The 24,414-nt window shown below is 38.2% G+C and overlaps 4 protein-coding genes across 11 annotated transcripts; 3 read left to right on the plus strand and 1 right to left on the minus strand.

The window, feature by feature from the left end:
• Positions 1-1,260: 1,260 nt before the first annotated feature.
• On the minus strand, positions 1,261-9,586 carry LOC128254284 (CD81 antigen). The gene is made up of 5 exons (XM_052983229.1): positions 9,207-9,586; positions 4,028-4,222; positions 3,373-3,552; positions 3,089-3,304; positions 1,261-2,544 (listed from the first exon to the last, which is right to left on the minus strand). Exons 1-5 carry the CDS (start codon positions 9,270-9,272, stop codon positions 2,395-2,397), a joined length of 807 nt encoding a protein of 268 aa, XP_052839189.1. The 5' UTR covers positions 9,273-9,586; the 3' UTR covers positions 1,261-2,394.
• Positions 9,587-9,901: 315 nt separating this feature from the next.
• Positions 9,902-16,223, plus strand: LOC128263963 (signal peptide peptidase-like 3). 3 transcript variants are annotated; one of them, XM_052999249.1, is made up of 7 exons: positions 9,902-10,271; positions 12,958-13,385; positions 13,436-13,576; positions 13,841-14,032; positions 14,094-14,547; positions 15,065-15,185; positions 15,250-16,223. In XM_052999249.1, exons 2-7 carry the CDS (start codon positions 13,094-13,096, stop codon positions 15,316-15,318), a joined length of 1,269 nt encoding a protein of 422 aa, XP_052855209.1. In that variant the 5' UTR covers positions 9,902-10,271; positions 12,958-13,093; the 3' UTR covers positions 15,319-16,223. The 3 variants fall into 3 exon arrangements, with proteins under 3 accessions (XP_052855209.1, XP_052855205.1, XP_052855212.1); XM_052999245.1 differs by having other exon boundaries at positions 9,903-10,209; XM_052999252.1 differs by having other exon boundaries at positions 9,904-10,209; positions 13,451-13,576.
• A 355-nt stretch (positions 16,224-16,578) lies between these two features.
• On the plus strand, positions 16,579-22,112 carry LOC128263983 (SH2B adapter protein 1). Of its 6 annotated transcripts, none has more exons than XM_052999270.1 (4): positions 16,579-16,909; positions 18,175-18,795; positions 19,318-20,655; positions 21,276-22,112. In XM_052999270.1, the coding sequence occupies exons 2-4, from the start codon at positions 18,289-18,291 to the stop codon at positions 21,627-21,629; spliced, it is 2,199 nt and encodes a 732-aa protein (XP_052855230.1). In that variant the 5' UTR covers positions 16,579-16,909; positions 18,175-18,288; the 3' UTR covers positions 21,630-22,112. The 6 variants fall into 6 exon arrangements, with proteins under 6 accessions (XP_052855230.1, XP_052855244.1, XP_052855235.1 ...); XM_052999284.1 differs by having other exon boundaries at positions 19,333-20,655; XM_052999275.1 differs by having other exon boundaries at positions 16,579-16,738.
• Positions 22,113-22,533: 421 nt separating this feature from the next.
• Positions 22,534-24,129, plus strand: LOC128266355 (protein FAM98B). Its single transcript, XM_053002827.1, has one exon. The coding sequence runs from the start codon at positions 22,621-22,623 to the stop codon at positions 23,920-23,922; it is 1,302 nt and encodes a 433-aa protein (XP_052858787.1). The 5' UTR covers positions 22,534-22,620; the 3' UTR covers positions 23,923-24,129.
• The last annotated feature ends 285 nt before the right edge of the window (positions 24,130-24,414 follow it).

Genomic DNA, 24,414 nt, shown 5'->3' on the forward strand with positions numbered 1-24,414 from the left:
CAAACAAATAAAGAACACTTAAATGACACCATGCCCAAAACAATTGGGTAAAGCGTAAAACAGATTAACAATTTTAATAAAAATAAAACTTTAATTATGTACTCCCGTCAAGTATTTTCATTAGGCGGGATAAACAAGCGGGATGGAACATTTCTTACACCAATTATAATACACAAGCCAGCCCAATAGTTAAATACCAGTTTTGTGTATGTTTATTTATTTGAAATATTAGTTTGTATGCCGTGATTTATCCATAATGATTCAGTATTATCTTTACCATTATGTAGGTATTATGTTGTTAAATACAGATCTTGAGCATCGTTTATATTGCTTAACTTTTTCAATTTTATTTTAGATGCCTGTTCATACAAAGTGTGTAGTATTCGTACGTTATGAAGATGAAAAGTTGATTGTATTTTTTGTTTTGAGAGTAGATGTCTTTATTTATTTTGGTTTTGATTTTAGATGTTTGATGAAGTTTTGTGCTTTTAATATTTTGCTACGTTCAATTCTGCTTAATTTTTGAAAATCTTTTTAATTTTAAGATTTTGTTTTCATAACATTCCAATGTATCGCTACAAATCCAACAGATGAACGTAAATTTTATGAGGTTTATCTCTTAGCCTAAAACTTTATTCTTTTTATTTGATTTAACTCCATGAAATTCCGCACGTAACTACTTACTAAGAAATTTTAAAATAAATAATTTACATTAATGTGTAAATTTAAATACAATATATTTAATTAAATACATTTATTTTTTTGATGTTGTAAATTTAGTATAATTGGTTTCTTAATCTTGATTTTGTAGATTTAATTTATTTAAAAGTTGTGAAGGGGTACAAAGTGTGACGTTCAGGCTACGCTTAACTAACAACAAAATTCACATATAACAACAATAAAATGAAAATGTTACAAAAAATATATATCTTTTAATTAGTTTATGGTGTATGGTAAAAATACAATGTAAATATAGAGACTTTTTGTTTCGTTCGTGTGTACTTTTCATTTAACGTTTGTGCTGATTTGACGGTTTCCCATATAAATAGTTGCACTTCCACAATGACGCCGAAATTATAATGTATTTCGATGCAGGTAAGTAGGGTTCGACCAAATTCGATTTGAGTGTGTGGGATCATAAAAGTTGTGAAATAACAGCTTGGCCAAAATGAACTAAAACAAATTCTTAAAAAAAACATTGTCAATATTTTGAAAAATATAAACCGCAACTTTTTTTTATGGTAATTTCTCTCACAATCATCAGTGCATTTCAAATATCTTATCCATTACAAGTTTTTTAAAAAACCGTTGATTAAGATTGATTAAAGACATATTGGCCAAGTTAATGATTGGAGATTAAAAGAATGCTGTTTATCAATAGAATGACAATAACTTACTTATTATTTCCTAATATTTTGTTTTTGCTCCTTGATGGCTTATGCTCAAATAAATTAAACATTAATAAATAAAATTACAATTTTGTAAATACATAAAATATTTGGCATTCAATTTCGCGAAGCTCTACGAATTGAGTGGTTTCCGATATTTAGCACATTTTGCACAAGGTAAAAAATGATTTGAAAATATATTTTGGGCTGGGTCTTTGGATGGCAATGCGTTTTAACCAGAACACAAATCTGTCAATCATTCTCATTCTTGTGGAATGCTGTTATCATATGTTACATACGTATATATGCATTCATATATCATTTGGCTTTGTGTTAGCATACGTAAATGGCAGCAGGAAAACCTAATTTGTAATTGATTCAAAAGTCTTATGGGGGAAATAAAATTTAAAAGAAATTTGATTGCTTTTCTTTTTTACATTATTTCTTTAGTTTTGGCATTTAACATTAATTTTTGTGCCTATGATTTGATCTATATATTAAATATATAGTATGTATCTATGAATTCGAAACTTTTTCGCTATGCTAAGTATTATGGAGCTGCTTATTTTAATCGCGCATATATATCGAGTTTACTGTCTGTGTTTTTCGTGGTAGAAATATTTTGTTAGAAAAGTGTATTTTGTTTTTGCTCTGCTGGCATATCAAGTTCATATAAAGTCGCTTCCGTAACTCCTGTGGATTGTGCATTCAAAACATTCCACAATTCCAAAAAATTGCCACATCTCAAATACAATTGCTCAGCGTTTCGTGTTGTTTTCGCTTGTCTTGTTGTTAAAAGTACTACAAAATTGTGTTGTTGCTGTTGTCAGTTGTTTGGTTAAAGTATTGACCAGGGAACACCATACATTATCTCGCTAGCCCTCGCTGCTAAATGTTTTTCCCCATTCGCACGTCTTCAGTAATAATGCTCGCTATGCATCCGTTTCGATTTGGTTTGTTAGTACTTCTCATCGTCCGTGATTTCCCTATGGGAGTTCTGTAACTCTCAGGCCTTGTAGTGCTGATTCCTCACCGCACAGCAAAGGCTCAGGGCGAAAGTCAGGGACAGCAGCTCCAGCAGAATGACAGCAGCGGTAACGGCGAAAATGGTGACCCAGTTCTCGTAAATGATCTCAATCAGTTTGTCCACGCAGCCCTGCAAGACACAAATAGGAAACTCATTAATCGGTTTGTATATAAGCAAGTTCGGTTTTCATTCAGTCTGTTTACAGCGCGCATTCTCTTGATCTACTCTGGCAAACACCCCATCCAGACTGGCAGACAGAAGTTTGAAATGCGTGTTGAATATCAATATTAATTAAAACATTTTTATCGTCTCGGCGTTGGCGGGCGTGAATTTTTATTAGCTCTGGCGCTGATGGCTTGCAGACCAGACCAGAGAAAAATCAACAGCAGTGTAAAGGATTATTAATTTTTATGGCCAGACTGGAGATAGCAATCGGTTAGCCATGATATTATGATTGGGGCACACCTATCAATTGAGTTTTGATGGTTTTTCGGTTTTTCATTGAATCGAAGAACGAGAGTTGAATAAAGGGGCAATTAACAGCAAAGCACTCCGTTTTTACCCGCGGATTGATCATTTCCTTTCTTCTTTAAAATTGTCCTTTAATTTTTATGTGATTCAGAGTTTCGATAATAGATCCTAATCTTCATTTGTAATCCAATCATTAAATTACCTGCTGATAAATGGCATGGTTCAATGGACCACCGAATTTCAGCCGGCGCGACAGCTCACATTCGTTATCCTTAAGATTGTCCTTGCAGCAGGACTCGGGTATGTTATAGAAAACATTCATGGAAGACACAGCGATTTCTACAATATTTGTTCGATCCACATTATTAAAACGACTTGTGGCCCAATCTCCCGGTCCATCGGCACCGCAACATTTCAACTGAAACCGATCAAAAATACACATAAATTGCCGTTTCTGCGAGTTGGGGGATATGTCCAAATATTTACATTCTTTTGCAGCGTATCGAAGGTGACGGTGCGTGAACTCATGGTTGACTGGCCGTACTCCTCTTGAACTGAAGACTTGACTGCCGCCCGCACGATATCATCTAGCTTGTCTTTGTTGTGGAATGCCCAGGCTCCGGCAGCAATTTGTGCCACCATCACAATTAGTATGACACAGAAGAACTGCAAGAGAATTTCAGAATTATGAATGGCAGAGTACGACAGGTTCGTGAGCGTTGAGTTAATAAATTGTTATGATTTAGGCAAGATATATTCGCACACAAAATATATAACTCCCTAAAAATTGAAACTTTTTTGAGAAGCAAAAACTGTTTGCTTAACATTTAAAATAATTTATGTTTATAAATAATAAACAAACAATTTTTTTTGTATTTCTGGGAACTGTGTTCTTTACTGATACCCCTAAACCGGTTTTAAAAATACAAATAATGTAATTGGTAATACAATTAGTGTAAGTGGAATTTTTAAACTCGGTGTATATTTTTCTGAGTGCCGCATTTTGCAGACTTGCCAAGATAATGTGGGCGAACCTCAGTTGCAATTATATGAGCGGAACAGTGTGGGCCACACATCTGCGTCCATTTAAATTTGAATTCCCAGACTCTGCCATTAAAGTTATACTCCAGTTTTTACTTACCGAAACGAGCAGAAATTGCGACTCACGACAAACGCCACAACAGCCAAAAAATGCGCCCAATGTGATCAGGATGCCGATTGCCAGGAAAACGTAGAGGGCTATATGATAATGATTGTAAGATTGTGTCATTGACAGCATGAATGTGGGATCTGTCAGCATCCAAACAGAGGTGATCACTATGGTCAAGCCGATGAGCTGTAAGTGAAAAATAGAAAATATAGAATATTTTTATTTTTACAATTTTCTGTGTGTCTAATATTGAAGTTGCATTCAACACACTGGAAAGCACGCGTCAATGACGCCATCTGGGAAGGCGGCAATTAAAGTAGGGGTCTGCCCCGCCCCAGTTTTCCCTTCCCTTAAACTTTTATAGGTTCAAACTTATGATGTCAGCTAAGTTGAAAGCGTCATATTATATTTGCCTCTTGCTATTTGGCTTCTTATTATTTAATTTAAGTAGGGCAGTTCCTTGTGAATAAACAAATAAATAATTAATTCATTTAATTTAAAAAAACTAATATCAGTTTTTTTGGAAATCGTTGGCTAAGGGCAACTGTTTAAAAAATCAAATTTTGTTAATATTTTTGCCCTTATCACCATTGCACCCTCAATTTTTACATATATGTATAAATATACAGACTTTAAGCTGTCAAGCTCTCATTATCGCTCTTCTCGGGTTATCAGCAAGTAAATTGTGAACTTTTTTTAATTTCTGCTAGAGGAACTGTTTTTATTAATTTTTTTTTATGTTCCCTACGCAGAAATTTAAATCATAACTTGCTTATGCTTTGGCCGACCATCCATAAAAATATTGTACTTAAGTTTTCGTTTCTGCGATGAGTAAGGAAGTCTATTGAAGAGCTAATGACTTAATGGGTGGGGACTAAGGGCACAGATAATCTATGCAAATTCATTAATTATTCAGCAAAATTATTCACCGCAGGGAAATTGAGTGTGCGATGACGATGTAGGCAAGTGCACATATTATATGGAAAAATATGTAAATTTAGAACATCTTACAAACGAAAAGCAAACTGAAAAGCATTTCAAAACGAAAATCTTATCTAATGTTTCTTTTTTCGCCAAGGCTTTCGTAATTGTGCTTTTTGATAAGATTACGCAGAAGATCTCGCAATTACAAAGATCCAAGAAATGTATCCCACATTTTTAATGTGTTTTTTTAATGTAATTATAATGACAAGAAGTTTAATAATACGTTATCAATCATTTTTACATATAACATTAGAACTGTTAAAATAAACCAGTTTTGGAATAAAATGATAGATATTAAATTTAATTAATTTTGAGATTAATATTTATTTGGATTTAATGCCTTATAATTTTATTTCACTTTTTTACTAAAATAGAGAAAGGAAAAGCATAATGGTAAGAAAGAAAGCAAACGCAACAACAATAAAGAGATTCAGAGCATCCATGAAAATCGAACGAAATAAAAGAGAAGCAGAGACCGGCTTTATGGGGGTGGTCCATGAAAGAGTGAGCTGCTGAATAGCGAGCGAGACAAAAAGTGTGCCACACAAAACTGCACGATACTGCCCTAAAAGTTCATGGGTGTGAATGTGTGCAGCTAACGGAAGAACTGCTCATGGAAACGTAATATAATGTTGCCCCACACGAGGGCCGTCTATTGAGTAACATCAAATGCAACATACGTACATACTTGGTAACGAGAATATCATGTTTACATAACTCTCATTAATTTTTTATATTTTTTAGCTTGAGAACGCATAAATCGTTTTTTAACTTTTAAGAAATTATATGATAGCATATTTTCAGTGCCTAACATTAAAATACTGATATTGATTTAAAAAAAGGAATGTTATTGAATAATTTAATATATCTAAAGAGAACTATCCACCTAAGTAATGTACTCTTTTTAAGTTTCAATCACAGTTTTACTAAAAGTCAGTAATGTTTATAGAGCAAATGTTGACCCCATTTCGAAACTGTTCCATTTTTTTGTGTTCGAATCGAATCCACGCCTTGTTTGTAGATACGTTTGTTGGAATTTTACGATTCCCCGTAAGATTGAACATATATATGTATGTGGGTACAATTGTACATACATATATGACACTATGTCGCGTGTCCATGACAAACAAACAGAAAGTCTGCCGAATGGGCCAACAAATGTGCCGAGTCCTTCGTTGACCCACTTTTCAGAGCCGAGGCGATGAAAGTGGAAAACGAGAGAGGATTTTCCTGGTGCTAAATTGCAAAACGAGGGGGCAAGTGGGTGAAACAACAGCTTGGTTTGCCATGCATGTCCAGTCGCAGTTTTGTCCCACAATTAACCGCATCGATGGCAAATTGCAGTCCCATCATGCAACTCACAAAATTACAAACTGAAAATGAAAAATGAATGGAGCGCCACTCATGAATAATTGAGTAAAAAATAGAACAGCGAATTATGCATTTAGATTTGAAATATGTGAGTGGGTTGGAAATAGATACAGGCAACCCCTTACCCATGAAAAATATAATTTCCAAAAAAAAACTATTTACATTCTTTATTTTATACAAATAAAAATATGTTATATTATATGTTTAAGATTATTATATTACAGTCAGGGTAAAAAAAATATTTCGTTAAAAACAAAATATTTCAATGGATTTTTTTTTAAAATTAACTATTTAATACAATGTAGATAAAGATAATTTTGCTCCAAAAACCTGCATGCTAAATAATAGATAAACTATTATAAGTCCTTATTTTGATAGTTTGACTGTAAGAAAATGTATTGCTTTTTGGTGGGTCGACAGGACAGGACGGGACGCAAGCCTTGTCAGATGGCCGACTGAATATTTTATATTTATATTCGATTTTGGTCACTGTCAACTTCGATGACGACAGCGCCGGCAGTTTAGCATTTTTTGGCATAGGCCTCCCCCGGCATCTTGGATCTGGGATATCAGCCTCATTGGGACGTCAGCTTCCTCAGAGATCGTGGCGTTTGATCACGATGCCCCATGGCGACGTTGAAAATGGAAATGTTTGGAAACCGCTGCACAGTGGAGACGAATTCAAAGCAACTGGTACAGGTTTAACCATTTTAAGATGTGGTTACCCACACAAACATACATATGTTTAATCTACTGGGCTTTATTGACCACAATCATTAATTTCAATAACTATTTAGCCCCAGTTCGCTCAGTTTTCGTTGTTAATTGATTATGTTCTTTGTGCTAAAAATAACTTGATAACAAAGCCTAATACGTCTTTCAGCCGCAATAAAAATAAATATCTGACGCACTTTTCATCCATACAACGTTCTAAAATTAGTTCAACCGCTTAGTAAAACATCATCACATTGCATCACAAACACATCACAATTTCCATCACTTGTTATTTCCTCCATTAACATCAAACATATACCACTGTGCAACAAATAACAACAACGTCTAATACTAAAACATCACAGATCAGGGAAAAATACACTGGTATAAAAAAGTACAAACACAAGAGAAGACATAATTTAGTTTAAAAATTTCTAATCCCGTGCAATATAATTATTCTGTAACACCATATCACATAAAAAACAGTTTAACACTATTTTAACATTAAAAAGCTATTTCAAAATTGTTTTTGCAGAAAATAAAAGAAATTCCTTAAAGTGCTTAGACATTTAAAATCTTTTTCAGTAAGAAATATAGATAGTTGGATTTCCAAACATTAGAAAATCAAATATAGGTCCGTTGTATTGTGTTATTGGATTTTTAAAACTAAATATTTGCTATAAAATACAGTTCAGTAAATATCAATGTTTTGTTTCCGTGTACAACAACGAAAAACTGAACGGACGCGTAAGTTTTTGTTTTTTTTCGCCCGTATTCGAAAATAGCTTTTGACTAATAAATACTATAGACAGAAATCGAAAAAGGCAGCAACAATCAACAAACCAAAAGAAAAAAACTAAACCCGCAAAAGCTCAAAATTTTAAATTTGTTGCCCCAAAGGAAAAGCGAGACTGATTTCGCAAGCCATGAAAGACAACAGAAAAACTCGAGGAAAACAAACACAAACAATCTCAGTGATAATAATTGAATGGAAACAATTGAAAGCCGAATGGGGCGATGTTGAAAGTCAAAAATTGCGTAAAACAACAAACAGATAAGTAGTGTAAAGAAATAAACCCTTTCATATTCGTCGAGTCCTTTCTTTCCAGCAAATTAACCCTGCCGAAGTTTTTAAAAATACAAAACGCATGAATACGTAAAAATAATAAAACAAAAAAAAACAGAAGCAGAAGAAAAACAACTGAACAAACGTGTGGAGGAGAATGAAAACAGTGGGAGGGAGTGAAACATGGAGGAGGAGATGCCTAAATGTCTGTCCGTGTGCGTAGGTGTGCGTGTGTCTCATTCACTCTCTTCCCACAACGGAACTTCTATTGTTTTTGTGGGGGAGTAAGGAGCTGAGAGCCCCACTTATCAGTGATGTTGCTTCAGTTTGTTACAAACAAAATAAGCTGTTAACGGTATAAACTAATTTAAAGTCTACAATCCATAATGAAAACAAATATAATTTTGGTTAAGTGTTAAACTTGGCTTTTGTAAAAGTTATAACTTTATTTACAAGTAGCACATAGTTTTAATTTAAGGGCTCACTGGAAGTCATACCCAAATAATAATCTACCAGTTGAAAGCCATTAATGTTAACCATTTTTCCCAAATTCTTCTAGTAACCTTAAAACCTACATGTGACATTTATATTTAAGAAACTCTCTTAATAACAAAATATTTAAAGCATAATTTATTTATATGTATTACATTTAGAATAATTAAAACATGTTTTTTAGTTTATTTTTATTAAGCATTTAAAGTGGAAAACTACCTTCTCTCAACATTAGTTTTTTAAAAACATGAACAACTGTTTTAACTTGTATTTTTTTTTTAAGCATCCCATTTATTTAGGTTCTCCACTTTTGTTTTGAGCACCTCTAAGGAAGGGGAAAAGAGGGAAAGAAAGAGCGGTAGCAATCAAAAGAGCGTGCGCATGGCCCCGCCCCCCACCCCCACGCCCAGCCAGAAAAAGATGGGCGTAGGGAATACAAATACACCCACATAGACACATCATGCTGAGAAGGACTGTGTTCCAGTTGTTGTTGTGATGGGAGAGAATCTGAGATTGTTGTTGTTGTTGCTGGAATCTACATACCCAGAATAAAATGTTTATAAGGACCATCAGATATTTGACGCACGAACAACATCCGTTGAGACCCATGTCGGATTAATTTGTTCTATTAAAAACTCCTTAAAAGTGGCTTGGATTTAACTGGTTTGTCAAGCACTGGAAGATGCTCTTTTCGAAAGGAAATGGAACCTGCAACTCTGTCGAATGCACTTTTCCGCTTATCCACACTCTTTCAAAACACACGATTGATGCACTATAGTTTTTAGATTTTTCGAATTTACAGGCTAAAGAATCTCTAACTTGCCGTTGCACCCGACTTATTTTAAAATTTTATTTGTACATCGAGGAGTCCGTCCAATGTAAAAATCTTGAAACAGTGTGACCGTTAACTGGGCCATTCAAATATACCATTCGGGGTATAGAAACGCATTAACTGAGAAAGAAAATCACCCTAAAAAAGCCGCAAAAGATTGTGCGCCCAGAGGTAGATAACTTTGATAAGGACTAGCAATGAACACAACCTGACTAGAATTCCAGCCTATCCCCAAACCAATGTTGCTTATCGGTATCAATTATTATTTTAAGTTATCCAATAGTGACATTTTTTAATGTGTACCTAAACAGAATATTTAATTTAAGCCATTGATTGAAAACTGCGCCACCGTCGCAGTGCGACCGTTATTAGCTGAGTGGTATATCCGCACGTTCTCAGGACGGTCACACTGCTGCGCAGACGAAAATGGCCTAAAGCGTCGTCGTTTCATCAAATGTTTAATTCGTTATTGTTTCTCCTCCTCTTCGCACCGCATTAGTTACTAATAGAAATAAATGCAAAATGGCTGTCTAACGTTAAAGAGCAGCGACCGCCGAAGATCGTGGAAATGTGCAAGAAAAGCGGCTCGCAAGGCAATTGAAAAGCGCGTGAAAATGTAGCAAAGACTTTATCGCGAAAAGGAAAATCGGTGCAAAGGGAAAAACAAAAACCAAGGAAAATACAGCCAAACGCGAATGCGAATGTGAAGGCAAAGTAAGCGAAAAGTCCCCCAACTTTTTTGGGGAGTATCGATATCGAGTGCACTATATACATATGTACGTTTTACATTTTTTTCGTTTGCTGTAATTTAAAGACAAGTCTAACCCCTTCTTGTTGTTGTTTAGTTAATGCGAGTGTGAGTGTGAGTGTGTCTTGTAATTTTGTTACGCAGTGGAGCGAAGTTGGAGTTTTGTGGAATGGAGACGGAATGAAGTGGAGTGTAACCAAACACGGAACGGAAAAAAAGAAAAAAAACCTTAAAGCGCAGGTTAAGCTTCAGTCGTATAAAAAGTTTCTCAGGCGCTGCAATCCAGCCTTTGCTAAGCCCCTCCCCCTTTTGCATAATAAAAAACACACTTGCGCCCAGTTTACGCACTTGTTTTATGCTTTTCCGCCTTCAGTGCACTAAAAAGTTTTATTTCGCACTATTTTTGTATAGATTATTATATAGTTTAAGATCTTAGGAAAAAACCTTATTTTTATTGCCTTTAGTAACAAGAACATTAAAATGTAATATATAACTATTTAAAACATTTACTCTTTTCTTTTTTATGATTAAGTCATAGACAAACATATATCGAATTTAAATTCGATCTTAATATTGGACCATGTTTTGATCGTGTATTTGAAATAAAAAATAATCTAGCCCCCTTTAAAAATCCCCCCTTTCGGCGCTCCGAGTCTGTATCTTGGCAAATTTCACTTTCACATTCGTCGTGGGCAGTTACAGCAAAGCCAATTGCTTGGTACTTCTTTTATTTTTATGTTTGTTCCCCACTTTGGGGCGTTTCAAATTAGAAAGTGTTTGCGTGTGTGTGTGTGTACGTTTACGTGTGTGATGTGAGCGGCATTTTCCAATGAGTTTGGCTAATTATGTAGCTCATGTTCGGTAACCGCTTTAAACTGTGAAAATTCTCCGCAAATTGTGTCAACTTTGCAGAGCGTAACTTTACACCCGCTACATAATTTAATTCTAATTAGCGCTCGTTAACAATTTCGCTCCCTCGTCACCGCCTCCTTGGAATTGCAATGTGTGGGAAACTTAAATTGTTGCATCCAGAAAAAAAAAAAAAAACAGGAAAATAGAGACGGGGCAATAAGGGGAAAAAACACTTCAGCACAAGCGTAGAATGAAAAGTACACAAAGTAACTACAATAGTGGTCAAAATTTTAGCATCGTTTACGGATTGGAAAACTATAAAAAAAGATTATATATTTATAATTAAAAATAAATAACCATTTTCAAAGTTAATAAACTTTGCTTTAATTTAACAGGTGTAGGCGGCAACTAATTTGTTGGTCTCCGCTGTAAATATATTTCAATCATTTGCATTCCACACACAAACACCAAAACCAATACACATGCACCTACATTTGCCAACAGTCAACATAAATTAGTGCGAGCAACGGCACTTGGTAACATGCAACAACAACTAAAACGAGAGAAACAACAACAGTAGCCAAGGAAGTTGGCTGCCGACTCGCTTAGTCCCACTATTGTCATTAGCAACTATCTCGCTTTGTTATTAGCAAGTTAGCAGAGCGTCGCTCTAATAACAGCGACTTAACATTTCCATTTCCCAAGTGCAACAACCCTGCGTGGGTGTGTGTGTGTTTGTGTGTGTGAAAATACTATAGAATTTGTGGCAATAACAATAGAACTGGCATCATAGCAAACTGGGTAACGCTTTTATAATTTATTCCAATTTTAACTGCTTTTTACGGCCTTCTTCTTGTCGGTTAATTGTTGTTATTGCTACATGTAAGTCGCAAGCGGACAATCTGTTATTTTCTCACACCGGTTGTTGTTATTTTATTTACCTACACAGAAAAAAATCTTAGGAACTTTTTATTAACCTTATATATTGAAATAACGTTGAATAGTAGTTTATATATTCATTTGATTACAAACCACCTCAATCGTCATAAATTTCTAAACTTGATTAAATGCTTTCCTGGGTTTCTCTACTTAATGTTAGAAAAGAAGAAATGGGGAAAATAAAATAAAAATCCTATAAATAGACGGACCACATGTCTGCTTATGTGTCTGGATGCAATTAAAGTAAACTTTCTTCCAAAAACATATGAGCTGGTTTTATTTTTGCTAATAATTTTCTGTTTTACAGGGAATCCCGTAGTTTACATTACAAAATTTCAAGACGAAACAAGTCGTAAAGTATTGTAATTTACTTTTCTTATTACCTTGAAATCGTTGGGTCAGTTACATGCCAATTAATAATTAATTTATATTGACTACAAAGCTAATTAAGAATGCCTTCTACAGGTTTTCCAAAGCTTGTTTTTGTATCCTATAAAATACTTAATGATTTTTAGCTTTATTTAATAAACAACATGCCATGGCGTACGTTATTTACATGATCCTTTTTTTAATTTATACATTCAAATGTATTTTTTTGTGTACTTAAAATATAATTATTTATCTATGATAAATAGTTTTTTTCACTAATTGTTTTGAGTGTGAAGAACGTTCTAATTGTTTTCGTTGCCTAATTCGTGAGGTGCGTGAAAGTTGACCCCAAGGTTTCCGCGCTCGACTTTGGGCGGAAGTCGTGGAAAATAAACCTTGGGAGTGTGTGCTTCAGAAAACCTAAACGCAGCTGTACAAATAACCTCAAGAAGACAAACAGATACGTAGGGTTAATAGCGATAAGGTCAGCAAATATAAATCTTATCGTTATATCAATACAAACAAAACGAATTTCACTTTTCATTTGCGATTAGATTGAAGCGGTGCAGCGACATAAAAACGCGATAGACCCCAACGCAGGTCGACCGATAAGCGAAGAAGCCAACTGAACCTGATCGTCGGCGATATATCTTTGATATAGAAGGCACATCCGGAAAATCCGGAGTGAGCATGTCGCATGGTGGAGCCGGTGGCAGTCTGGGAGCACAAACTGTGGGTGCCGGCCAACTTGGAGGCGGTGCAGCGGCAGCGGGCGGTGGAGAATACCGCGAACTCCACTGGACAGTCTCGAGTGTAATGGACTCGTCACGGGTCTCCACCTGCCTCATATCGATGCTGCTGATCGTCTACGGCAGCTTCCGGTCGCTAAACATCGAGCAGGAGGCCCGCGAGCGGGAGCAAAAGAAGCGAAATGAATCGATGACCAACCTTCTAACCGGCGAACCCGTCGAGAAGGAACCAAGTATGTGTGAAATTGCCTTAAAAGCATAAGGAATGTTTTATAAATTTCAGATCTGTATTTCACAGCGGACAAATTCGCCACCTTGGACACGATGCATGCCCTGTGTTTGCCGCTTGGAGCTTCCATCTCACTGCTCATCATGTTCTTCTTTTTCGACTCCATGCAGCTACTTTTTGCCGTCTGCACAGCAAGTGAGTACCTCTGAAATGATATCTATATCTATAACTAAACCACACAAAATGAAAAATTATTTATTTATTTATTTATTTCTTGTATACGATTGATAAACTCTGTCAAAATATATGAATTGACTAATAAAGGTTTAGTTTTTGACATGAAGAAATCTTAATTGTTTACTTATTTATAGTTTTTAAAACTTTGAGAGAGGATTCCGTGTTATTTAAGAAATCTCTTTTTCTATTTCCCTTATTATAATTACTATTCTTTATCCGCAGTTATTGCCACCGTGGCGCTAGCCTTCTTGTTGCTGCCCATGTGCCAGTACATCATTCGGCCGTGCACGGATGGAAAGCGATTCTCCTTCGGAATCTGTGGTCGCTTCACGGCAGCGGAGCTCTTTAGCTTTACGCTTTCAGTGTCTATTGTGTGCATCTGGGTGCTCACCGGACACTGGCTGCTGATGGATGGTACGAAGGCATTAAAATCAAACATTGAAGTTCTCTTAACAACATTTTCTTCTTTCTCCAGCAATGGGAATGGGCCTGTGTGTGGCCTTCATTGCATTTGTGCGTTTACCCAGTCTAAAGGTGTCCACGCTGCTGTTGACCGGCCTGCTCATCTACGACGTCTTCTGGGTATTCCTCTCCTCGTACATATTCAGCACCAACGTGATGGTCAAGGTGGCCACGCGACCCGCCGATAATCCAGTTGGCATCGTGGCTCGAAAGTTGCATCTGGGCGGAATTGTGCGGGATACACCGAAGCTGAACCTGCCCGGAAAGCTCGTTTTCCCCAGCCTCCACAACACGGGCCACTTCTCCATGCTGGGATTGGGGGATGTGGTGATGCCGGGACTGCTGCTGTGCTTCGTCCTGCGTTACGATGCGTACAAGAAGGCGCAGGGCGTCACATCGGATCCCACATTGTCGCCACCCAGGGGAGTTGGCTCCCGGCTGACATACTTTCATTGTTCCTTACTGGGGTAAGTTGTTAAGCAAAAAGAAATGATGGAAATTCAAGGAGGTTCTTATAGACAGAAGCCTTACCCTAAATGCTAAGGAATCGCATACATTAAACTCAAACTCAAAGCCAAATTAGATCTTAGGGGGATATGTTTGTGCTTGAGAGTGTCCTTAAACTGAAATTTAAATTCAAACTGAAATTGTGTCTTTTAAAAATGTTAATGATTTTAACAGCATGACATATTAAACAATTCTCACAAATTGCGTTTTGAAACAATAAGAAGAATGTAATGTTTTAGAAAAGTAAACGGGGCATAAAAAATAAATATTTTTAACAATAAGAAAAAAGAAATTTTTACGAAAAGTAAACGGAGTTTAAAAAACTGTAGCTTTGTAAAAAGAATTTAAAAAGTTTGCTTTTCTGATCCTTTAGATTTAAAATAAACTTTTAAAACAGACGGTTAGGATAATCAAAAAAGAATAGTTTATTGTTTTTAATATGAACATAAATTAATAAAAATTCCCAATTCATTGCAGTTATTTCTTGGGTCTGCTAACGGCGACGGTCAGCTCCGAGGTCTTCAAGGCGGCTCAGCCAGCGCTGCTTTACCTGGTGCCCTTTACGTTATTGCCTCTCTTGCTGATGGCCTATCTGAAGGTGCTGTCAATCCCACAATAAACCCGGTTCGATATCTATAGTGATGTATGCTCTTCTCTTGCAGGGCGACCTGAGGCGCATGTGGAGCGAGCCGTTTATCGCGCAACAACCATCAAAACAATTGGAAGTCTGAGTGTACTCTATCTAAAAGCAAAGAAAAACAAAAACAAACAACGTGAAAAACACACACACAAGATCTAATACTAACGTTTGTCTCTTAAATAACGTATTGAGTATGTATTTTTTAACTCAACTTAACTAAGTTTGGTTTTAAGTTAGGTTAACCTCGTTTTCTTAGTGAAATAAAATCAAAAACCGAATAAATATAGTTTTTAGCCTAAGCGGAAAGGTTTTATATATTCTCATATATATGTACGACATACACGAGTTCATTCAAATCGGCTTTAAAGTCTCCAATCATGCAGATAATAAGCGAGTAGGGCAAAGATCAAGCTAAATATTAGTTACAGTTCTAAGGCATTACTAATATCTCTGTAAGCGAATACGCGAAACAATAGCAAAAAGACTAGAAGACCGTTTGAGATTCGAATTTCAACCACACATCCACTCGAAATCTGTTCCGGGCAGTATGTTCTGTAAATACTTAAGTTAACGTATGCATAACTATGGATATCTACGTATGTGTATTGATAACAAACCACCATGCAACAAATAATAGTTAGTAAGCTCGCCTTCATAAACATTTATTCGCTATTCGTTTCCGTTTCACATGCCCATTTCCGTCCTTCGATTTCCTTCTTTTTTCCCTGAATTTTTCCCACACTAAACTCACAACCATAATAATGTTTTGCCAAAATGCGTGTGTTCGTTGCAAACAATAAATAAATGATATACAACAACTGTTGCACTGCGTGTGTTTCACAAAAATTAAGTTTCACGATTTTTAATTATTTACTATTAATGCGGCTAACAATAAATAATTACTGTATGCATATGGAAACGATAGTTACATAGTAATTTTAAGTAAATGCAATTTCGAAACGTATAGAAACAATAAAAATGTGAGATTTAACCAAATGCCTTGTAGTTTCTTAATTTAACACGACACTTAAATATTTTTGTTTTAATTTTTAAGTTGAAGTACTTGGGAGTAATTAGAGATAAACGGCAATGTACAAAGTAATTTTATCTTATTTTGTTTTTGATCATTTAAATGTACTTATCTATTTTTAAGAATTTTAAAACAGTTCATGTTTGGCGGCCACACTAGTTACAGTTTTAAACGAACTGTACAATTGTTATGTTCTCCACTAGGCTTGAGTCTATGCTAACCATATTCCAAAGTTTTCCACCAGCCTCGCGTTATTTAAGTTTTCCACCTTCTGGCTTGTGATATTGTAAAGTAATTTTTGTCTTCCGCGCAGCGGTCACACTAAACGAGAGAGTGACGAGTAATTGCTATTTTCACGCTCGAAGTTTTTTCGTTTTAAATCGAAAAAAAACACAAACAAATCAGTGATAAATAATATTGCAACCAGGCGGTAACTCAATCAAAACTTACGGTCGAGGAGTACGTTTTAAAAATATTCAGTGTATGTGCTTATTAAGTAGTAAATTTAAGTTTTCAATTTCCATTTACTCGCAACAACAACAACGCAAAAGAATATTTTGAGCGGATGTGCGAGCGAGATAACATGCAATTTGTGTAGAAAAATAAATGTTAAAAGAGATGCCGTGCATTTAGATAACAATTAAACCGCAAAGTGAGTTATTTCAAATGTTAAATGGTTTATGTAAACCCAATAGATTGTGATATTATAAGCATTTTCCTGGCGCATATTGCGATCTGACGTAGGCGTGGAAATTCCTGTGGGAAATTTTTCACGACCGCGCAGTTGGGTATGTGTGTGTGTTTGCCTTTGTGTTTGTGTGCGTGGGCTACGCCGCAAGTTTGTTTTCGTTTGTTTTTAATTGCCGAGAAAAAGGATTAATTGTGGCTCTGAAAGTACGCGTTACTTAATGTAATGTTTAAACATGCGTAATACACATTACATAAATGTGAATATGTTATGGAATCGTTTGGCAAATGTTCATTATATTGTTTATTATGTTTTTTGAAAAGGAATGCCATTTTAAATAAATTTAATAAACTTAAGTAAAGCTAAAATCATTTTTTTGTTTAAAAAACATATTTATGTACATATGTTCTTAAACAAATTTCAAGATTAAAACTATTAAGTTTTAAGCATATGCCTATTAAAAAATTAAAACTTGAGCCATGCAATCGTCTATTAAATTTAAATTAAAGTCTTTAAAAATAAGACGGAAAATGCATCCCACACCAAAAACAATAAGTTGTAATACAATAAGTTGTAATAAGGCGCCATTAATAAGGCGGAATTATGCAAAAAATATGTGAAATCTAACAGAAGAATTATTTCCTTTAAAAATGTACCTTTGTCTTTTTTATTAAATGACTTTTAAGTTTCCTAAACCCAAAATTGCTTAAATTCCCCCTTTTCGTTGAAAGCTTTAATCCTGTGAGTCAGAGAATCTAAGTATTTTTTTATACGATCGCCTTAGTTAATTTGAATCGGAAATGGAGTAGGTAATGCTGAGTTATCTTTTTTTAGACTTCCTTTTATAAATCGTGTTGTTCGTTGTATTCATCTACATTTTTAAGTAAAGCTATCTTAATCATGTTTATATTCTTTTTGTCTTGAAACAATAATGACTACTACAAATTTTTGGCATTAATGTTGTGGCTTTCAATGGTAAATTTTAAAAATTCTATTTTTTATATTTTTCAGATATTTGATTATTGCAATTACTTGCTTGCTACACAAAATACTTGAAAATACAATATAAATTTTACTTTCTGTGCAGTGAGATGTAATTAATATTTATTTCCATAGCCAACAGCAAATGTCTTTGTTTAAAGAATGCTGTAAAGAGATATGAGCTCCCTTTTTTTCCCAGAATCCCGAATGACTAAACCGCAACAACTTGATTTTGTCTCCTTTTTTAGCTCTTTTGAAACGAAATCCAGCTGGGTAACTCGTGCGGCAAACTGAACCTTAACCGGCAGCGGCAACAGCAGGAGCAGCGAGATCGGGATTGGGATTGGGAACCACCTGGCCAAATGGGTGGCAACAGCACAGGGGCCAATTCGAGCGCCTTTAGCGCAGGCGGGTATATTGGTCCCACGTCGGCCAGTAGTCATCACAACCTGGGAACTTCCGCCGCAGCAGCAGCAGCTGCGATTGCAGGAGGCAGTGACCTCATACCCGCACCAATCGGCACGGGCAACGCCATGGGAGGGTCCTCGTATGCCTACGGCGGCACCAGCTGGGAGGAGTTCTGCGAACGGCATGCCAGGGTGGCTGCTTCGGATTTCGCCAAGGCCTGCATCACATACATCAATGGGAATCTGCCGCCGGAGGAGGCAAGGAACATCCAGCATCGCAGCTTTGCCCAGAAATTCGTCGAATCCTTTTCGGCCCACTATGACACGGAGTTTTTCCGGCGACGCAGTACCCTGAAATCGGGCGTGGGATCGCTGGACTTCGAGGAGGAGCACGAGGTACCACGTCTGCTCTCAAAGTCCCTACTAAGGCGACTCTCGTTTAAAGGACTGCGCAAGGGAAAGGTGAGTTTGCGCTAAAAGGAAAGAATATACTCGGGGTCTTTCAAGTCACAAGAGATACTCTTTGAGTTGCTTGATTTTTGATCAGATTCTAGTACCACCTGGTATTCATATCCCTTAAAGTTTTTAATTGGGATTTATGTCTTTAACAAATGTATGACGAACATTGTTTTCAATGGAGACGTGTTTGAATTCTGAATGCAACCTTTATCGTAACCAACTGTTGAGTGTCGGTGAGATAATTATTACGGACAGAATCACGAATTATAAATATGCAGATGAGCACATTCACTTTGGCATTCTTTGCATTCAACGCATAATTCCGATTAGTGTTTACTTAATTGTACTATTATTATTAAGTATTATTAATTTATAATTGTATTCAATTCAATAGAAATACAACATCAAAATGTTATAAATTTATATAAATGTTTAAGAAAATAATTTGATTTTGCTTTGAATATCAGGGTTTTAAATAGTCGGACACTCCGACTATATAGTTTCGATTTCTTTTAACTGTCCAAGTTCTCATTGCTGCAGGCCTTCTTCCACAAAAACTCGGATGACGTGGACGGCAGCGGCGGAAGCGGCAAGCAGAGCAAGACGAAGCTGGCCAAGATCGTGGTCGAGTGCCGCAAGGAGGGCACCGTGAACAACCTGACGCCGGAAAGTCTCGACCAGCCGACGGGCTCCCAGAAGTGGGAGAAGTGCCGACTGGTGCTGGTCAAGGCCGTGGGTGGCTACATGCTCGAGTTTTACACACCCCACAAGGCGACAAAGCCGCGCAGTGGCGTCTTCTGTTTCCTCATCTCCGAGGCACGCGAGACGACGGCCCTGGAAATGCCGGACAGGCTCAATACGTTCGTCCTGAAGGCGGACAACAACATGGAGTACGTGATTGAGGCGGAGAGCGCCGAGGAGATGCGCAGCTGGCTGGCCACCATACGCTACTGCATGCGCACGCCGCCCACGCAGCAGCCAATGATTGAATCGGATGGCGTGATGGCGTCCGCCATGCAAACGTCGCCCACGAATCCGAGTCCTAATCCGATCGGGGCCGTACAGAATCCCCAGTATCACCAGCAAGGTGGATCCAATGGAAACCTGGCCGGCGGAGGAGCACCACTCGCCTCGTCCCTGTCCGCGGATAGCGCTTTGGGTCAGGGAGGTGCCACTTCCGCCAGCGAATTGAATGTCATTAACGAGCTGGGCACCACACCGCCCTCCGGTCCACCGGATATACCCGTGCGACCGCATCGAGGTGAACAGCGTCTCTCCGCCTCCAGCAATTTCGATGGCATCGAGGGCACCGACAACGATGCGGATGTGGCGGATCTGACGGCCGAAATGAGCGTGTTCCCCTGGTTCCACGGCACACTGACGCGATCCGAGGCGGCCCGCATGGTTCTCCACTCGGACGCGGCCGGACATGGATACTTCTTGGTGCGGCAAAGCGAAACCCGCCGAGGAGAGTTTGTCCTCACCTTCAACTTCCAGGGTCGAGCCAAGCACTTGCGGCTCACCATTTCGGAAAAGGGACAGTGCAGGGTGCAGCACCTCTGGTTTCCCTCGATCCAGGAGATGCTCGAACATTTCCGCCACAATCCGATACCCCTGGAATCGGGCGGCACTTCGGATGTGACCCTCACCGAATGGGTGCACTCACACAGCAGACTGAACGATCCATCGGCGACGGCATCTCACGATTCCGGGCAGCTCAACGATCTTTCGGCCAACGGTAATGGAAACGGACACGGACACGAAAATGGTCACGAAAATGGCCAAGGATCATCGTCGGCATCGAACGCGGCGGGAGGAACGGCATCGGGAGCTGCTGGCGGTGGCCATCCGTCGCCGAGACATGTGAGATAGCCAAAATTTTGGAGTCAATTCAGTGTCAGTGATGGTTTTTTATTTTACTTTGATTTCTGTTAAGTTCTTATCATTTCATTGAAACTGGGCTGGGGTTTGAACTGTGAACTGATGAATGTATAGCTCTGTCTGTTCTTAAAAACATTAAAGTATAATGTAGAGGCAAACGCTCAAAAAAGTAACAATAGATTTTATTAGAACTGATTTTTGTCATGTTTTTAAAGAACAAATCGTTATAATTTCATTAAAATCAATTTTTTTTTAACTTTTAAGAAAGCAGAATAATTAATAAATATTTTTTTTGACAAAGATAATATGTGTAATGTAATTCTAATTGTGATTCAATTTTAAAAATTTAAATCTAGTCTATTTTAATATTACATCTTGCCTAAATTATATTTAAAAACAAAATATAATTGTAATTTTTTATATTTGCATTAAAAAGAATACTCTTTGTTCCGAATACTTCATATTTTATTATTAGTTATTCTGTGTTTAGTTTGAATGCTTGATTTGATTGTTGCATGCTTCATGTTTCACCACACACCCCCAGACCGCCTTGAAAAACGACCCCGACTAATTGAACCTCCTTCAATCTTTCCGCCCAACAGTGCAACGAAGTGATTACCATGAATCTGAGTGTTCGCCTAAAGACAAACGAAATCGAACTGCCACAGGAGCCAACACACGTCTTTTTTCCGGAGCAAGTCTATTTCCATTTGGATCCCACAACGCTAACAGTGCACGGATCGCCGCCGTCGGCCCAGAACTTTTTGGATCAGCCGCACCTGCGGGCCTCGAACGCCTCCCTCCAGGCAGCCGCCCATCATCAGGCGGGATCGTCCAGTAACCGGCACCCAAGCGACGGTGGCAACAACAGCGGTGGGGCAGGAGGTGGATCGGGATCCAATGGCGGAGCCGAGTGCACCGGAAGAGCAGTCGATAATCAGTACAGCTTCACCTAAGTCAGCTCGGTCAGATCGGTCCTTGCCCCTTGCCCGCAATTTTGTGGCTTTTCCAGCGGAACTTTACTTTTGTGCCATTTTTATCATTGTCCTAGAGGAGAGAAAAATGTTTGTGTTTTTTGCATTAATCAACTTTCCTTGCCTTCTTGATTCACTTGTTTCTATTTAAGTTTAGTACCTCTTTTGGAAGACATGAAGTAACTGAATATTATTATGTATACATTATATAGCTAAATGTGTGTGTTCATTTTAAGTACATCAATGTTGTATGTATAGAAAAGAGAAACCTAAAAAAAAACGCAAAAGAAAAATGTACGATTTTTGTGGGCACCAAAGGTGCGACTCATGCGAATCCTAAAACTTCCTGCTTTACAAAACAAAAATACATACATATATACTATACTTATAAATATAAATTATATATACATAAATATATATATTGAAATTGGTAAACTACAATAAATGAAGTTATGTAAAAGTAAATATACATTGAGTTTGTTTTAATTAGGTAGCTTCGACACAACACTTATTTAAAGTTGAGGAGTTTTACCAATATTTCAATCTTTTTTTGAGAACAATTTTAGTTTGAATAACTTTAAGATTGCGGCTTATAAAATTTGTTTATTTTTAAAATAATAATAACAATAATCAAAAAAAGAGGTCATAGTTCTTTTAGCCTTTCAAGCTTAATTTGTAATAAAATATTGGCACTTGAAGCAAACGATTAGGAAATGTATTGTTTTAGAACAGCATTTAATTTCTGCTAAATAATTAAAATGACATTCAAATCCTTTCCAGCACTGGTTTTAATTCCTTAGATCATGGTTTGGGTCTGCTCTAAACGAACATGTTTGAGTACTAATAAAAAATATGGCCACCCAAAAAGGGCTGACGAGGCGTTTTGGTATTACGGGCAAAAAAACGGCGGCCACACTGCCGTGCCGGCAGGAAAATTGACAATTGAAGGAAAAGCTTAAAATTCGCAAAGGACATGGAGCTGGAACTGGACGTGGTGGACTCCCTGCAGGCGCTGGCCTACAAAGGACCCTGCCTGCAGCAGGAGAACCTCAGTCGCGCCCTGGACGCTGGAGTCGGAAGTCCGGAGCTGCGAGCGGTGATACATTGGCTGGCCCACGAACTGCACGTTCTCCGGAAAACCGATGAGCGTGTGAGTTCCGGCCGGAAGGATAACGATGAGTTTGCCTTCGAATTGTCCCTGCTGCTCACGGAGTTGGGCTGCCCATATCGCCGCTTGGTACAGGGAGCCATGGAGCAGCGCTTCCAGGACCGGGATTCGTTGGTCCAACTGCTGGAGTACCTCACATCCGAACTGATGACCACCAAGATGGTTCTGAAGTCCCAGCCCGTGGTGGGTCCACCCTGCAAACGCTCAAAAACCGAATCCAATGTCCAGCAAATTGTGGAAAGCCTAAGCAGGGATCTTCAACTGGGCGAGCTGCCCAAGAACATCAATTCGAAACTTCTTTTTGAGAAGATTACACCCCGTTTGGAGCAGTCCCTGAAGCAGACTAATCGCCAAGTGGTCAGCGAACCCCTGCTGAAAATGAAGAAGCCCCTGACAGATGGCCAGTGGCGCATGCTGGAGTCCCTGCATCGCGACCTGGAGGCGGAGTACAATCTGCGCCGCCAGATGATGACCACCCGACTGGAGGCCACCGTCCAGAGCTTCCAGTGGTCGGAGTCCATGCGCCAACGCTCCAATGAGATCATGGACCGCTTCAATCGCCAGATGAAGGAACTGGAGCAGCTCAAAGTGGGCGGAGAGCAGACGGACATGGCAGCCCTGCTGGCCGCTCGCTCGGATCTGGCCATCATTGAGAAGACCAGCTCGGCGAATGTGAGGAAGAACACGGCCTCGAAGATACAGAAGCATGTGATTGGACGGGTGCCAGATCGTGGTGGCCGGGCCAATGAGCACGCTCCTCCGCCACCAGAGATGCCCTCGTGGCAGCAGCAAAGGGCTAGTGGTCCTCCAGGAGGCGGACGAGGTGGCGGAGGTAATTTTAGGGGAGGAAGAGGAGGCGGTGGTGGAGGAAGAGGAGGAGGAGGAGGAGGAGGTGGCGGCGACGGACGAGGTGGCAACTGGCAGCAGCCTCAACAGCAGCAGTATCAGAACCAACACCAAAACCAACGAGATCGCAGCCGCGAAAGAAATGATCAGCAATGGATCAGCGGAAGTGGACGTGTCCAAGGAACAGGATGGAATCCGCAGGGCGGACGTGGTGGAGGAGGAGGAGGAGGTCGAGGAGGACAACGTGGCGGCTACCGATGATTCCTTTTTGCGATATCTAATTGATTGTAAGCCATCACAACGGAGACATAAAACGACTGATCCTCCTATAATCCATTAACATTAAACTTACCTTAACGGCACGAATAACCCAGTTTTATTTATTGCAAACCCGATTGAATGTGTTTATAATTGCAAATGGACAGCCATTTAAAAATAAACTATATATGTCATCTATTTGCCAGCAAATCTCGCGTGTCAATTGCGCTTTTGGGAATCTGGGTTAGGTGTTTCACTTTCAATGAGCCGGTGGTGAGCTAATTTATGTTTCTATTATTGTCAAATTAAATAGAACGACAGCTAATAAGGGCCAAAGGGTATAAGATTTAACTATTTGTGAAGCCGTTTCTATCATTCATTAGCTTAGACATACCTATTACTTAAAGAAAATGTTTTCCTAAAAACAGTATCTAACATAAAAAATTAATTTAAATTCAAATATTTCTTTAAAAATGATTTAAAATATAGTAAGGT

This window comes from Drosophila gunungcola, chromosome 3R (genome assembly GCF_025200985.1).
Source record: "Drosophila gunungcola strain Sukarami chromosome 3R, Dgunungcola_SK_2, whole genome shotgun sequence".
Lineage (NCBI taxonomy): Eukaryota > Metazoa > Arthropoda > Insecta > Diptera > Drosophilidae > Drosophila > Drosophila gunungcola.

Coding starts and splice junctions, on each gene's coding strand:
- LOC128263983 (XM_052999270.1), top strand. CDS start 18,289: ATGGGTGGCAACAGCACAGGGGCCAATTCGAGCGCCTTTAGCGCAGGC. Junction 18,796..19,317: donor AAGGACTGCGCAAGGGAAAG/GTGAGTTTGCGC, acceptor TAACTGTCCAAG/TTCTCATTGCTGCAGGCCTT. Junction 20,656..21,275: donor GCCATCCGTCGCCGAGACAT/GTGAGATAGCCA, acceptor TCCGCCCAACAG/TGCAACGAAGTGATTACCAT.
- LOC128263963 (XM_052999249.1), top strand. CDS start 13,094: ATGTCGCATGGTGGAGCCGGTGGCAGTCTGGGAGCACAAACTGTGGGT. Junction 13,386..13,435: donor ACCCGTCGAGAAGGAACCAA/GTATGTGTGAAA, acceptor TATAAATTTCAG/ATCTGTATTTCACAGCGGAC. Junction 13,577..13,840: donor TTTTGCCGTCTGCACAGCAA/GTGAGTACCTCT, acceptor CTTTATCCGCAG/TTATTGCCACCGTGGCGCTA.
- LOC128266355 (XM_053002827.1), top strand. CDS start 22,621: ATGGAGCTGGAACTGGACGTGGTGGACTCCCTGCAGGCGCTGGCCTAC.
- LOC128254284 (XM_052983229.1), bottom strand. CDS start 9,272: ATGGGTCTCAACGGATGTTGTTCGTGCGTCAAATATCTGATGGTCCTT. Junction 4,223..9,206: donor TTATAAACATTTTATTCTGG/GTATGTAGATTC, acceptor TTTCACTTACAG/CTCATCGGCTTGACCATAGT. Junction 3,305..3,372: donor TCGATACGCTGCAAAAGAAT/GTAAATATTTGG, acceptor GATCGGTTTCAG/TTGAAATGTTGCGGTGCCGA.